At 34.7% G+C, this 15,166-nt stretch overlaps 4 protein-coding genes across 4 annotated transcripts; 3 read left to right on the top strand and 1 right to left on the bottom strand.

Annotated features, from left to right (window-relative positions):
* Positions 1-2,296: 2,296 nt before the first annotated feature.
* Positions 2,297-3,161, bottom strand: LOC149000658 (MLP-like protein 43). Its single transcript, XM_089140438.1, has 2 exons — positions 2,882-3,161; positions 2,297-2,776 (listed from the first exon to the last, which is right to left on the bottom strand). The coding sequence occupies exons 1-2, from the start codon at positions 3,066-3,068 to the stop codon at positions 2,505-2,507; spliced, it is 459 nt and encodes a 152-aa protein (XP_088996564.1). The 5' UTR covers positions 3,069-3,161; the 3' UTR covers positions 2,297-2,504.
* Positions 3,162-6,937: 3,776 nt separating this feature from the next.
* Positions 6,938-7,837, top strand: LOC149000657 (MLP-like protein 423). Its single transcript, XM_089140436.1, has 2 exons — positions 6,938-7,166; positions 7,292-7,837. The coding sequence occupies exons 1-2, from the start codon at positions 6,980-6,982 to the stop codon at positions 7,561-7,563; spliced, it is 459 nt and encodes a 152-aa protein (XP_088996562.1). The 5' UTR covers positions 6,938-6,979; the 3' UTR covers positions 7,564-7,837.
* Positions 7,838-10,223: 2,386 nt separating this feature from the next.
* LOC149000656 (MLP-like protein 43) lies at positions 10,224-10,934 on the top strand. Its single transcript, XM_089140435.1, has 2 exons — positions 10,224-10,456; positions 10,541-10,934. Exons 1-2 carry the CDS (start codon positions 10,270-10,272, stop codon positions 10,810-10,812), a joined length of 459 nt encoding a protein of 152 aa, XP_088996561.1. The 5' UTR covers positions 10,224-10,269; the 3' UTR covers positions 10,813-10,934.
* A 2,519-nt stretch (positions 10,935-13,453) lies between these two features.
* Positions 13,454-14,397, top strand: LOC149000655 (MLP-like protein 43). The gene is made up of 2 exons (XM_089140434.1): positions 13,454-13,807; positions 13,917-14,397. Exons 1-2 carry the CDS (start codon positions 13,621-13,623, stop codon positions 14,186-14,188), a joined length of 459 nt encoding a protein of 152 aa, XP_088996560.1. The 5' UTR covers positions 13,454-13,620; the 3' UTR covers positions 14,189-14,397.
* The last annotated feature ends 769 nt before the right edge of the window (positions 14,398-15,166 follow it).

Here is a 15,166-nt window from a genome sequence, read left to right as displayed (position 1 = left end):
TCCGGAAAGTGACTTCTCAATGAGGTCACCATTACGATGGAGCCATGTGGACATAGGAGACATGACGGCATGGGTGTCTATAAGATATCTTTTGAGAAGTTATTTCTTGGAAGAGATAGCAGGGAGATGGTGGACAACTGGAGTTTGGCTAAAGAGGCATCAGAACGTTAAATTCTACATTTAATGCTCTAGTCTACTACCCTGAGTACTTATCATCATTCATCATAAGGGTATTAATGCATCATAATCTCCTCGAGACTGCTCCCTGATGATCTGTCTGGAGTTTATAAGTGAACACATCAAATCAAAGGGTTACGTGGGTTTGGATTCTTGATAATATCTGGGGCCAGGTGTGTCAAACCCTTAATTTCTTCAAGAAGATTTGAACTTTGGCTTTTCCAGCAAGCTAGGTGTCACGATCAATTCAGGCCCCTTATTTGGTATATGCTAATCTAAGGAGGGGGGAGAGCTTTCTCTAGGGGAGGCAACATGAAACCTTAGTATAAAGGTCGAGGATTAAAGAAAGAAGGTAAGCCATGAAAAAGTCTTGCATTAGTTTTCTCGCAACTACCCTACGAATCTAGAGTTCTTTGAGCTTTAACTCCTCACTAAGAGGAATTGTATTATCCAGAATCTGATTAGATCATCTAAGGTGGCTCCCGTCCTTAGAAACGACCCACTCTTACCATTCTTTTTGTATGCAGACAACTAGTTAAAAGCTGACTCATGTTGTTTATAAACCAACCTAAGAGCATAACAGATTCAAGAGCAATACAGCAGGTTCACTAAAAATTGCATTAGGGTTTCAACTTTTTGATTCTAAGTTTGAATGAGATGCACGTCTAACCCCTTAGCTAACCTAGCTTTTAAGTTCCAAGATAGTTAAGCTGTTCGATCAAGGACCTCAAAAAACAAGGGTTTTTTTTTTTTTTGTTGTGTTGTGTTGTGTTGTGTTTGTGATGAGGTGGGCACCTCATACGTTAATTTCTCCATATTATATTATCGTCAGTGATTGACTAAATTGCCTCATTGTCGAGCAATTTCACCAAAAATTTTGGCAGTTTTAAGGAAAAAAATATCTTAATTGCCCATGTTTTAATTGCACGCAAAAGCACCTGTCTATTCAAAAATCTGTATTAGCAGTTGCAAATGATATGGTCTGAAATTTTTACTGAATGTTTACAAAATTTTTTTTTTTTTACTGAATAATATATTGAAATAAAGAAACAAATGGAAGATTATAAGGGAAAAGAGATACCACATCCATAAAAAAGATTACCTAATTGGTGCTTCAATTGGTTAGAGAGGCTTCTCGAGTTATCTAATTTTCTATAATCTAAATCGTCTATCTTCATTTAGGGTTGGGGGACCTGTATAAATAATAAGTTTATAAATCGATAAAAATGAAATGTGATCTAACTCAAAGCTACAATGAAAATTCTTTGTCATCGTAAAAATAGCAAATCTGCTTTCTGGGTATTTAAAATAAAGGATGGAAAAGCAATTGTAGTTGATATCAAAATATATGGTTTTTTAAATCAAATCCAAAGATCTGAAGTCGAGATCTATCTCCTAAGGTCTACTTATTGAAGCACTCAGGTAATACGCTGGGAACCCTAATTTGCAGAAACCTTGTGATGATTCCTTCCATTTATAGAATTAATTATTATACTAAATACAGTTTTGCATGTAACAAGTGGTGTAACAATTCTAAAAGTACGTTGTTGATCATGATGCCATCAAGAGCAAACCAAATCAAAATAAAGGAAAGTCTCATAGTTAATCTTGACTTATAAAAATTTATCAGAAAAAAAAAAATTGTGTTCTAACAACGAAAGCAACTAGTGTGATCCATGATAAATGTTAATACAGAAAATAAGAGCGAATTACAATTGGCATCAAAGACCAGGATTTCAAAATTTGAATTGATATATAGCAAGAAGTAATTGATCTAAGGAGAAGGGTAAAGCTCGAGCTACTAAACAGACCTCCCCGCTGGACCAGGCCCACCTGCAACCTGCAACATCCCAGAACAATCTCGCTTCTCCCGTCCCTTCTCGATGAAACTTTCGGTGAAGTTCCCGGCGAAGTTCACCGGAATTTCGCACCTTGATTAGAAGTGAGGGGGCAATAATAATTTCATAAAGAGTAAGCTTGTTTGGGGTAGGGGCCGAGGCAGGGAGGGGCGGGGAGCGCGCAGGGGGGTTGGTGGTTGGAAGGACCACTTTTACTGCTTCCGCAAGCTTATTCTTACTGGATCCTGGGCTAGTTGGCTCTGGCTACATTAGTACAACATTAGCATCTTATAAAATGTATTACAAAGGTTCAGTGACCACATTTATTATAATATTCTAAGATCATCATCACAAATTACATAGATAGAAATAAGAAAGCCATGACACAAACATCTTAACCAAGGAAGAAACAAGCACACTCATAATCAAACAACAGTTGCAAGCTGTGATCACTAACAAGCCAAGCATTAGGGTTTCAACTTCTGGGTTCTAAGCTTGACTGAGATGCACATCCAACCCCTTACCGAACCTAGTTTTAAGTTCCAGGTAGTTAAGTGGCTCAGGGACCTCCTCACTTAGCTTTTCATATTCTATGGTGTAGTTGGCAAAGTTTTTGCGATCCTTTGTAAAGACTCGAATGGTCATCTTGTACTTGCTGTAGAGCTCTCCGACATGTCCATCTAATAAATAGAGAGACATTATTTTGTTCACTTTATCAACGGTTTCAATCTTTCCTTTGCAAGTGACAGCATTATTCCCATCTGTGTTAAACATAATTCAGAAAAAGCATTTCATCAAAAACACAAATTTGAAGATAAGAAATCATTCTAAACACTTCAAGGTCAGGGCCATCTGGCTAGTCTTACCTAAGACGTAGTTGTAGTGAAGGATGGAGTCCACATTCTTTCCATCTCCTTCATGAATTTCAGATTTATGGAGATCATCAGGAAGAGCCTTGTGAAACAGGGCTTGGTGATCTATCAAACCTTGAAAATACTTATCTGGAGAAGATTTGATCTCCAGTTCCACTGAAACCTTTCCAGTGAGACCCATTTCTCTTAATATTCTTCAAAACCAATATCAAAAGAACAGCTGAAGAAACACGACTCTTAAGAAAGGTAGTAAATGCTATGAAGAAATTGAGAATTGTGATGCATGGATATATAGTACGTTAGGATTAGCTAATTAATCTTTCTTTAGATTGCACCTTCTATTCAAACTTTACTTTTCCATTTTTCTTATGCTTATGATCAGGTGGGCACCTCATGCTTTAATTTCTCTATATTATAGTATCAACAGTGATTGGAAAAGTTGCTTAATTGTTGAGTAATCTCACCAAAAGTTTTGGCATTTCATGGCAATTATTCAACAATTCTATCCATTTTATTCCTCATGTGGGGCACACTTTCTCTTATATTATCCATATTCTGATTATACACGAAAGGCACTTGCCTATTCAAATCTGCATTTGCAGTTGCAAATGGTATGCTAATAAATATATTGAAAATTAAAGTAAATAAATAAAAAGAATATAATAAAGCAAAGATGTCACCAAGAGAAACCATAGCCGTATAAATTAATATAGTGTTTCAATTATTGGTTAGAGAGGCTTTCGGGTTATCTAGTTTTTTGTTATATATATTTTTTATGATCTAAGTAGTCTATTTTTCGGGTTCTATACAGTGGGAGATTTCTCACTGTTACAGACAGACGCATGCTGTAGCAGATTTTTTTTGCTGGGGTATTTCAGATGTTAATGCTCCTTGGTCAGTTATGATCAAATCCAAGTTAGATTGGGAGCATGAATGTTAAACTTATGGCCAATGCTGGAAACAAATCAAATGATTGCTGATATTCCAAACCCCTCTTCGCCAAACCTCTGACATATCCTCCTCACTTATGAATTGAAAAATCACGAAACCATTCCCCAAGGAATATAAAAGAACACTTTGACTTGGTTTCCATGCTTTACAAGCCAACTCACGTAGATCACCCATTGTCTTCTGTCAAAAATTCGCTCCCAATCAAAGAGAAACGAAATTGAGTGTGCTGCAGCTCGTACTCTTGTTGGGGAATTACAATGCGATGATACGAACCTGCCTGCATTGGAGAAGGGAGGGAGTCAATTTCAGGCATCATTGAACTCCCCCACAACCCTGCATAGGTTTTACCACCCTACACATTATAAAAAAATTCCATTACCTGCCCCTTTAGGAGGTTGCAAACATTGAAACACCGATTCTCTTGTTGCACCATCTTTCTCCAAAGCTTCTCTCTCTTCCATTGATTTACTTTCATAATTGTGACACATCAGTTATCCATCGACAAAGTATGAAATTTAGAAAAATCTTCAATCCATAGTCATATTAATTATTATTAAAAAAAAATTTATAGTCAAATTATTAAACATGTCATGCATAATGGTTTATTATAACCAAAAATAAATCAAGTGGAAATATGCAGGGAACAGCTCTTAAAGAGCACTATATATCTGTTCTCAATGATTAAATTGAAATGCATGGTGGGAGCAGTTCTTTTCTCGGGAGAATATATATAAACTTTTTTTCCGGTAATGGGAGGATATATGAATAAAATATGTCTATATATAGTTTGGTTTAAATTCTCAATCAATCATCTTTTTATGTTGAATGAGATCCGTTGATGCATCAGGCATTACATATTAATATCATTAAGAAAATGTTTGATTATGTTTACTATTAATAGCTTCTCCAATGCATCCTTATGTCTTATTTAAGTTATCTTTACATAATAATGACGGTTAAATTAATAGATTATATATAATTACACAATAATTAATTTGATGATTGCCATTTATCAAATCTTACTATATCACGTGAATTATGATTATTACTATTTTTAGTACAGATTTGTCCAAAAGTAGGTTGTCTAAGCTGCTCTCAGATTTGATCTTTATCTTCCATTTTCTATAATTAATTATTTTATTGCAATTACATTGTTGTACCAAAATATTGTATATATTACATGAACTATTAATTTTGTTATTATATTTACAATGCCGGTTAGACATTTCAAGAAACAAGTTGGCTAGAATCCATAATAGTAGTGGGGGAACCAGTGACGCCATAAATTGCTATGCCCTAATTAAAGTACAAGTTTCTAATTTGGTCAGTCAAATTTTTTTAATCATAATTGATACAAAAATATAGAGAAAAAGATCAGCTGTAAACCTCATAAATTAGGGGTGCCAATTTGCAGTCCAAACCTTTAAAATCGAACTACACTGGCTCGTTATAGCCTGAACTGGCCAAAACCGAACCTTAATGGGCTGTGATTGCATTTGATGGACATGTTAGAGAACTTTACAATGATTATAAGTTGCTTGTACAAGTTGATCTTGACAAGGAATGGCAAAATTTTGTGAACTGCACCATAGAATATGAAAAATTTAGTGAAGAGGTTGCTGCGCCAATCAACTATTTGGAACTTACATTCAAGCTTGCTAAGGGATTGAATGCCCATCTTCTTCAAGCTAATTAGAACGATCGAGTTAGACCTAGGGCTTGGCTTATCAATGATCACACTACTTGCAGCTAAAATTATAGTCCCTTCTATGTATTATATTGTTGGTTTTGCATGAGTCAAGTTTGTTTGTATTAGGGATATTTTTGGAAAATCAACCAAAACTCTAGCCGCCACTCCATCTCAAGTTTATGCGGCTAGGGTTGCTTCTAAGAGTTCCACAGTTGATCAAACACTAGCCACTGCACTCGATAAGATCTCTATAATTGGTACTCACAGGCACTCTAACCAATCCAAAGAAGAGTTTGATACAGATTACAATTTCTACAAAACTCTGGTCAATATTTTATGTAATCTAAAACACTTATCTTTATGTAAATCCAAACACTATAACTCAGGAAATCTGGAAGATCACAACTACAAGAGTCCTAGAATACTAAAGAACAAGGACTCTATTTCTATATAAAGAAGCCATGTACACAACTTTCAATACACAACTCTCTCTCTTAATTCAATGATTTTAGCAGTTTGTCATGGAAATGTTGGTTTTATTTCCTCTACATCCATGTATGTTTGGAGTGATTTTGGTATGAATAAAATTGACGGTCACTAGAGATATCTACAGTAAGATTTTATTACATTTCCCTCATTTCTTACCAAAAAACAGAAATCTCGCTTTTAATGTACTATGTTCTCGTAAGTAAAGTGTAATCTTGTAATTAGAATTGACTTCAAACTTAAGAATCAAGCTCAATTATAGCTTTTTGATTCACATAACATTATAACAATACCTTTACCTTCAAAAGGTTTTAAATATTGGTCTTGACAATTATGGTAAGGCGCTCCTTTTATCTGCAAATTTGGATGTAGATCTAATCAAATTTATCCTTCCACCAATGAATAGGTCTCTAATCAAAACCTTGTTGAACCATATATATTCAAAAAAAAAAATACGGGATTGATATTATAAAGCATCATTATTTACCAACCAAGCACAAATTATCACAGCTGCAAAAATTAGACTTCATTATAGCTCATTTAATCTTCACGTATTTTTGCATTGATGATGGTAATTAACTTGCATATGCTATTAAACTTAATTATTGCTCCGAATATCCATGTATGTCTGTAGCGCTAATTATTATTACTACGTAGTTAATTACAGAAGTTTCTTTCTTAGTTTTCTTATGTAAAGTATCATTAAAAGGAATAAAGTAAGTCATCCAAAATCCTCCGCAATCAGAATTCGTCCAATCAAAATGCAACAAAACGTATAAAAATCATCTAGATAAGCAATTATCCAGATGTTCATTAGGCTGTCTAGGTCCCACAGCTGCATTGCTCCAGACCCTCTAATCTGATTTTTCTCTCCCGGGATGTTAAAGTCTCTTATCCATCTCTTTCCCTTCTTTGTAGTTAATTTCTCTCTCTTCTCCAGTATTTGCTTCTGAACCTTAGGAACAATGGGTGTCAGTGGAAAGCTCTCAGTGGAACTGGAAATCAAATCCTCTCCAGATGAGTATTTTCAAGGTTTAATAGATCACGGAACCCTATTTGACAAGGCTCTTCCTGATGATCTCCATAAATCTGAAGTGCATGAAGGAGATGGAAAGAGCGTGGATTCCATCAATAGCTACACCATTGTCTTAGGTAGGTGTTTAGAATGATTCTTTTGTTTTCACAATGTCAAAAGATGTTTTCAAGAAGCCACAGATAGATTTGTTTCATAACTGGAAATTTTAAATATTTTTTCTGCTGTATTTTGTTAAACACAGGTGGGGATACAGTAGTCTCTACCAAAGGCAAGGTGGAAGCTGTAGATGAAGAAAACAAATCAATCACAATGAGTTTTTTTGATGGCCATCTAGGAGAGCTTTATAGCAAGTACAAACTGCAAGTGCAAGTCCTAACAAAAGATGGAAAGAATTTTGTGAACTGCACTATAGAATATGAGAAGCGAAGTGAAGACGTCCCCGAGGCAATCAACTATTTGGAGCATGTCACCAAGTTCTGTAAGGGTTTGGAAGCATATCTTCTTCAAGCTTAGAACCAATATATATTGAACCCTAATATACTTGGCTTGTCAGTGATCACTGCTTGCAGCTAAAATCATAAGCCCTTCTATATTAGATTGATGGTTTATGCATGAGTCCATGCATGTTTCTTAATTCCTAAGTTGAGAAGTCTTTTTGTCATGGTAACGTTTATTTTTGTATCCTCTACATCTATGTATCTTTGGTGTGATCTTGGCATATATATTTAGTTGAATAGAAAGGTGATCCCTGAGATGATTATACAATGGAAAGTCATTCACGAGTGTACTGAGCTGTGAAGTTTAAGATGGATTGGTTTCAAGAATATTCTTTTTCTTGTGTGGCTTAATTAGAGTCCATCACACCATGGTTCTCTTCCAGAGTCACTGCACTGTACGTTTTTCTATCGCTAAAGCATATTTGGATGGACTGAGCACTGCATCTACTCAGGATATGGCTTCTATCACTGCCGCGATTATTTTCTGTCACAAAAAACTGGTCCACCATAGAAATAATGTTGCTCTTTAATTTGGCTTCCTCTTCATCTTCTTGTTTCTTTCTTTACAAACAAAAATGGCATTATCAAAGAAATCTAAGCTTTATCGTGAGTGGTTCGATCTCCTCCCTTTTCTTTTGAGTATGTATCTGTTAACGTAGAGGTCTATGTTTCCCTCGTATCTCTCCACCACACATTATGAGAGGGATCGCCCCCCAAATTCCTTTCTTTTAGCTTAAAAGTTTAAAGCAATTTTGGATTCTTTTTGTTAAGATAACATAAGGCTAATAGTCTCTACACGACGACATAAATTCAAATGTATTGTATGATATACGAAGTTTCTGTTGCCTAAAATGTATACTTATCACCGACAGGAACTGGCACAGGTACAATGAGGGACAAGGTCAAGGTCTATTAGAGACGAGCACAAGGCTAATCAGGGTAAGAGCTAGGGTTGACTCAATCTGATGATTAAAGACAATCAGGGCGGAATTGAGCTTGGCTTGACCTATTAGGGTCTTGAATCAGGATCAATGCGAAAATGAACTTAACTAAAAGCATTTAGAGATAGAATTGGGTTTCAAAAAGCTAACCCAACCTATCCCTGATGCAGCCCTAGCCGCTCCAATTCCGAAATGATTGAATTAGTAGACAAGGACCAACATCTCATTAATAAATGATTGTACTGAGTTCAAATCTCGTTGGAGGTTGTTTATGATACCAACCCTTCTCTGCCATGCACCATTTGTATAGAGAATGATGATATCACCGATGATAACATTTTTATTTAAATCTGAAAATGTAGTCATACTAAACCTTATAAAAGTGAATAATAAACTTACAATCCAAGGATCGGAAGCAAACATGCGAAAAGAAGACATTAAACACCGAGGTCATTTGAGCATACAAAATTGAGGCGAACCTAAAACCCACCACCTCGCCATGCATTCTCAGACATGCTAGCATCACAAAATAAGGACACCACCTCCTGGTGGTACTGCAAGGAGTTTATAAAATTGAGTTGCTCTTGCAAAATTCAAAACTGTAAAATCTCTTGCACCCTCTGTCCGTGTGTATACCATACTCGGGAAGAGAGGGAGACACCTTTGGGTGGAAGTATATCGGGGGTCCTCGATCCCCCCGGGGGGGGGGGGGGGCCGCGGGCTTTCCCCCCCCCCGGGGGGGAAATCCTTCCAACACCTCTTTGTCAAATAATATTAATGTCATCAGTTGGCAATAATTCTGCACACTTATTTTATTTTATTTTTAGAAAGGTAGCTTGTTACAATGGGATGGGAACTAAATTACTAATATATATATATATATGCCTAATCGCTTGACTAACCCATCATTGGCAAACTGAGGCTATCACGTTGCGGAAATTGTACTTCTATCTTTATCTATTTTTCAACCACACTGTTGTAGACTAGTAGTCTTGTCATTAATATTTCATTTACTACTGATGCATATGGGGTGGCATATGAGAAGATTTTTAATGGGCCGAAATTCGTCACGTTGATTGGAAGCGAGCTCGTGAGTCCGTCTCAGTGCTTTTCGTTTTGAAGGCGTTTTGGACATTTTAGGGTTTCTTAGCACTATAAAATCAAGTTTTTTGCATCTTTTAGTTGACAGTTAAATATTATTATTTCTGAATAAACTTTTTGAGAAAGAAAATTCTCCATTTTTCTATCGTTTCTCTGTTTGACCTTGTTTCATTGTCATTTCAGCATCACACTGCTTAGCATATATTAATGTCACTTCTCAGCTAGGACCACAGGCCACAGCTTATACTATGCTCTTCTTTGAATTGATATTTCCCTACCTCATCAAAGCAGTTAAATGATGGTGGTTTGAGTGGTCCTTTTAATAATAAAGGGAATGTCGCTGTGTTTTCAGCCATTGTGTGGATATACATGTGAAATACCTAATTTCTCGTCTTTATCTAAGGATTGGAAGCATGGTCACGCAATTTCTTTAGGAAGATTTCCCATACATCAATTAATTTTTGGTGTTTCTAAACAAATGAGAAGGGAGCTGGAACCAAGATTAAAAGAAACTACAATAATCAATTTTACCCAGAGGAAACCATATTTTACCTGTTGGAGTACTGGACTATTATTATAAATACATGCATTATCAATCTTCAGTTTCTCAACCTTCTTCCACAGTACTCCTGAGTGTTTGATCTGTTCTTCAGTATTTGCTCTTGAAACATTAAGAAACAATGGGTCTTAGTGGAAAGCTTTCAGTGGAAATAGAGGTCAAATCCTCTGTAGATAAGTATTATCATGGTTTTGTAGATCACGGGGCCCTCTTTTCCAAAATTCTTCCTGATGGTCTCCATAACTCTCAAGTACATGAAGGAGATGGAAAGAGCTTGGGCTCCATCAATCACTTCGTCTATGTGTTAGGTAAGCTAACCCTGAAGATGGCAAGAATTATTCCTTTGTAGTTTGAAAATTTTATTTTATTTTTTGCTGTATTTTGTTGAACAGATAAGGATAAAATTCTCTCTACCAAAGGCAAGGTGGAAGCCATGGATGAAGAAAACAAATTAATCACTCTGGGTTTTTTTGATGGACATATTGGAGAGCTTTATAGCAAGTATAAGTTGCAAGTACAAGTCCTTACAAACGATGGAAAGAATTTTGTGAACTGCACCATAGAGTATCAGAAGTCAAGTGAAGAGGTTTCTGAGCCAATCAACTATTTGGAGTTCGTAACAAAGCTCTGCAAGGGGTTAGATGCACATCTCATTCAAGCTTAGATTCAAGGAGAGCTAGGCTTCACAGTGATCATAGCTCGCTGGTAGTTATATATTGCATTGCTTGTTTATGAATAAAACTTCCTCCCGAGGTTGTCAAGTTTGTGTGTCATGGTAATATTTTATTTTCTCTACATCTATGTATCTTTGGAGTAATCCTGGATTATATTATTCATTGAATAAAAAAAATATGGTTTATATTATGTATCTTCGGAGTAATCCTGGTTTATATTATTAGCTCTTCTTTGAATTGTTGGTCCCCTTGGTATTTTTATTTTTTTTTTCCAAATTTATAAAGTCAAAATAGAAAAGAAAATTTTTCTAATGAATTTCAAATAAACTATAGATCACAAGTCAGGAATTAGAAAAACAAAAAAAGTAAGTCCGTCTAAGCTTTCCTCTTTGTAAACATCATAAATGGTATTTTGATTTTATAAAATTTGTAAAAATACAATATGAAAAGGAAACTGATGGATTTTATAGAAATTATAAATCACAACTTAGGAAAAGAAGTTGAATAAAATAATTCCGAACTTTTCCATTTTAAAAGTTGTTTTGAATCAGAAAAGAAAAAAATTTTTCTAGAAAATAGAAAATTTTCCAATAAACTACAAATCACAAGTTAGGAATTAGGAAAACAAAAAAAAAAGAAAGTCTATCTAAGCTTTCCTCTTCATAAACATCATAAATGATATTTTAATTTTGTAAAATCCAATCTCAAAAGGAAACCAACAGATTTTATAGAAATTATAAATCACAAATAATGAAAAGAAGTTGATTTAAAATCATTCCAAACTTTTTTATTTTAAAAGTTTTTTTGAATTAAAAAAATAAAATTTTCCAGCAAATATCAAAGAAATTATAAATCACAATTTATAAAAGAAAGTTATAGAAATTTACTCTTAAATGGATGAATGCTAGCTTATAATAAAGAGAATCTATAATTAATATTTCATAAGGAAAAGAAGAAAAAAAAAGTGAGTGGCTCAGAAACAATTAAAATGGATTGTGCAACAGTCATTTTGCTCATGTCTTTTCATTTGCTAGTTGGATTCTAATGTACATCTATATATGGTTAAAAGAAAAAGGTATTGTGGGGTTAAAATTAAAACATTATATCAATTAGAAGTATTTTGGGGGGGGGGTTTGAAAAGTTAATTACAAAAGTATCATTTAACTGGAAAAATCACTGGTAGAATCCTTATTATCAGGTTTTTCAGATAAGAGGAGTTTGTAACCAAGGAACAAAATCTCAGAGAGATTTCACAAGGTCTTTTGCTGGTTGCAGAATCCAGCGAATCAGAGCTAAGATATTGCCGACATATCCTAGCAAATATCGTCGAAAACTCATAAATAATGATGACATAATATATTATAATAAGAATATATCAAAGACATCTCCTGCTATTAGGAAATCACAGTTAAGTGATGATGTAAACAAGTTAAATATTACAGAAGGACAAGAATAATCTTGAATAAAAAACCCACACTTGACTCGTTTTTTGTTCCTCCTCTACCAATTGTGACTACTTCCTTGCTTCGTCATAAATCCTTATAAAGTTTGAGAAATATTTGTCATGAATGATATTTCTAAACTTAAGATATGGGGATGTATAATAATAGAAATAGATAAATAACAACTAACTGAGAATAACAGTGTAAGTAAATAGGGTGTCTGTCCGATAAATTGAATCGCACAAGAAGTGGCATTAGATTAGGGGGCAACTAGGGGTGGCATTGAAAATTTCTCTATTTTTTTTGGAATTGATAGTTGTATGTAAAGAAACAAAATTTCAAATCGACTCCAACGAGTTCAAATTATTGACCTTATACTATAAAACATTGATCATTACTAACTAAACAATCTCTTTAAAACACTGGACTAGGATAAAAATATTGATACTTGAAAAATCATAACTTTTAGTTGCTCTTCAAAATATCAATCACTTGTCCCATCTACAAGCTGAACGACATTAGTCGCCAAACAAGGAAAGAATATCACACTACAAAAATTACACTTCAAATTTTACATTTATTTTTGCGATGAAGAAAATCATAGCATGGATATTTTGATTAATCAACCTCAGCTTGTATTAAAGAGGGTGTAGAATTAAAATTTCATAAAAAGAAATAAACGAGTGGCTCAAGAGTCTACGGCAACTAAAATGGATCCAATCATGCATATACAAATAATGCGACAGACATTTGGTCACGTCTTTTTCATTTGGTTCCAACGTACATCATTTGGATTGATTTTTTCGTCTAAGACACTTTGTCCTTCTCTGATTTGATATATCCCTGCATCAAACAAAGAAAGAAAGAAAAAAAAAACAGAAAAAAACGTCGGTGGTATGGTAGTACTTCGTGAGTCCAGATGAGTTACCCGGCTGTGCTCCCCGATAGCTTTACCACCATAAATCAGGGGACCTAGGAATTGGGTAATGGAATCTTTTTATTAATTTTTTTATTATAATTTTTTACCTGTAGGTCCCACAGGATTTGTGGTCGAGGAGCACAGAGTGCTACCCTGACGGGGGGATGATCCGGATTCATACTTCGTTGTGTTAATAAGAAACCTTTAGAGTTCACTTAATCCATTAACTGAAAGCATAATCAAGCATATTCAATTAGCAATTTCTTTTAGGAAGATTTCTGATCGTCCATTCATTTCTTATCTACTGGAGTAATGGACAATTATAAATACTTAGCATTCTCAATTCTCAACTACACAACTTTGTTTCGTTTTTTAATCTTGCAAATTTCTTTAGTGCTTCATCTATTTTATATTTCCTTTTGGAACATTTAGGAAAAATGGGTCTTTGTGGAAAGCTTTCGGTCGAAATGGAGATCAAATCGCCTGCAGTTAAGTATTTTTATAGTTGTGTAGATCATGGGGCTCTATTTTCCAAAATTCTCTCTGATGGTCTCCATAAGTCCGAAGTACATGAAGGAGATGGAAAGAGCTTGAACTCCATCAATCACTACACCTATGTTCTAGGTAAGACTAAATTATGAGCTAACCCTTCAAAAACATTTCCAAAACTACCAACTTTTGTTCTTTAGAAGCTATTGAGAAATTCTTAACTCTTTTTTTTCTTCTTCTTCAGATGGGAAAACAGTTGTCTCTTCCAGAGCCAAGATGGAGGAGATAGATGAAAAGAACAAATTCTTCACTTTGATTATGTTTGATGGACATGTTAGTGAGCTTTACAGCAAGTACAAGCTTCATGTGCAAGTCTTCACAAAGGATGGCAAGGATCATGTGAACTGCACCATAGAATATGAGAAGCTAAGTGAAGAGGTTCCCGAGCCTATTAACTATCTGGAGGTTACAACCAAGTTTGCCAAGGGGTTAGATGCACATCTTCTTCAAGCTTAGAACCAAAGCCTTAAACCCTACTGCCTTGGCTTGTTAGTGATCATCGCTTACAACTAAAATTGTACTTATGTATCATGTTTCTTCCTAAGTTAAAAGTTTGTGTGCTATATGAATGTTGGTTTTCCTTTCTCCACGTTCATCTGTGTATCTTTGGAATTATGTTGGTATTATTATTGGAATAAGAAGGTGATCACTGAACTTTTGTGATATTTTATTCTTGTTGAAGGGAATTTTTGTGATATATATATTGGTTTTTCTTCCTGTTTGTCCATATTTCTCAGGCTCTTAGGTTGTTAATTGAGTACTCTATATTTTTTTTGCTATTACCTACCTGCACTATGTCAAGTTGTCAAAAGTGTTGTTGAGGATTTTATCTTTGGTCAACAGCATTTATATAATATCATTGTCATGATAAAATAGGGTTTTCTGAAGTAGCTAACTTTTGCAATGGGGGATATTGTATGAAAATAATCTTAACCAAAGCCCCAGGAGATGGAAAGAGAATATACAAGAGTTTAAATAAAATTCAAATTTATGGGTGGGTTTGAATAAAATTCAAATTTAGTTTAAATTGGGTAACGGTTGGATTACTTAAATGCCACATGGCACAATCCTATGAGGGAATTACACGGAATTGTAGGGAAAGGAATTACAGAGGATGTGAATCCCATTTCTCCTGATGTTCTTTAAAAGTAGATTCAATGAACAGCTGAAGAAACACTACTCCTAAAAAAGGTAGCAAATGGTAGCTACGAAGTAATTGACAATTGTGATGCATGGATGTTGCTAAAATCGTGGAATTGAGAGAGAGAGCCAAGTTTATGTGGTGAATTCAACCTACGTCCACGGGAGAGTTTTAGATATTTTCCACTATGCTCAAAATATAAAATATTGACTAGGGTTTTGTAGAAATTATAATATGTATCAAACTCTTCTTTGGATTGATTAGATCCTTGTGATCAGTATCAATTGTAGAGA

The sequence above is a fragment of the Hakea prostrata genome, chromosome 11 (assembly GCF_041222555.1).
Source record: "Hakea prostrata isolate BN-2017 chromosome 11, UWA_Hpros_2, whole genome shotgun sequence".
NCBI lineage: Eukaryota > Viridiplantae > Streptophyta > Magnoliopsida > Proteales > Proteaceae > Hakea > Hakea prostrata.
This window is presented reverse-complemented; position numbering and strand designations above follow the sequence as displayed.

Excerpts from the sequence above, each read along its gene's own strand:
- LOC149000655 (XM_089140434.1), top strand. The coding sequence starts at position 13,621 with ATGGGTCTTTGTGGAAAGCTTTCGGTCGAAATGGAGATCAAATCGCCT. Across the intron at positions 13,808-13,916 it reads TCACTACACCTATGTTCTAG|ATGGGAAAACAGTTGTCTCT; the intron begins GTAAGACTAAAT and ends CTTCTTCTTCAG.
- LOC149000657 (XM_089140436.1), top strand. The coding sequence starts at position 6,980 with ATGGGTGTCAGTGGAAAGCTCTCAGTGGAACTGGAAATCAAATCCTCT. Across the intron at positions 7,167-7,291 it reads TAGCTACACCATTGTCTTAG|GTGGGGATACAGTAGTCTCT; the intron begins GTAGGTGTTTAG and ends TGTTAAACACAG.
- LOC149000656 (XM_089140435.1), top strand. The coding sequence starts at position 10,270 with ATGGGTCTTAGTGGAAAGCTTTCAGTGGAAATAGAGGTCAAATCCTCT. Across the intron at positions 10,457-10,540 it reads TCACTTCGTCTATGTGTTAG|ATAAGGATAAAATTCTCTCT; the intron begins GTAAGCTAACCC and ends TTTGTTGAACAG.
- LOC149000658 (XM_089140438.1), bottom strand. The coding sequence starts at position 3,068 with ATGGGTCTCACTGGAAAGGTTTCAGTGGAACTGGAGATCAAATCTTCT. Across the intron at positions 2,777-2,881 it reads TCACTACAACTACGTCTTAG|ATGGGAATAATGCTGTCACT; the intron begins GTAAGACTAGCC and ends TGTTTAACACAG.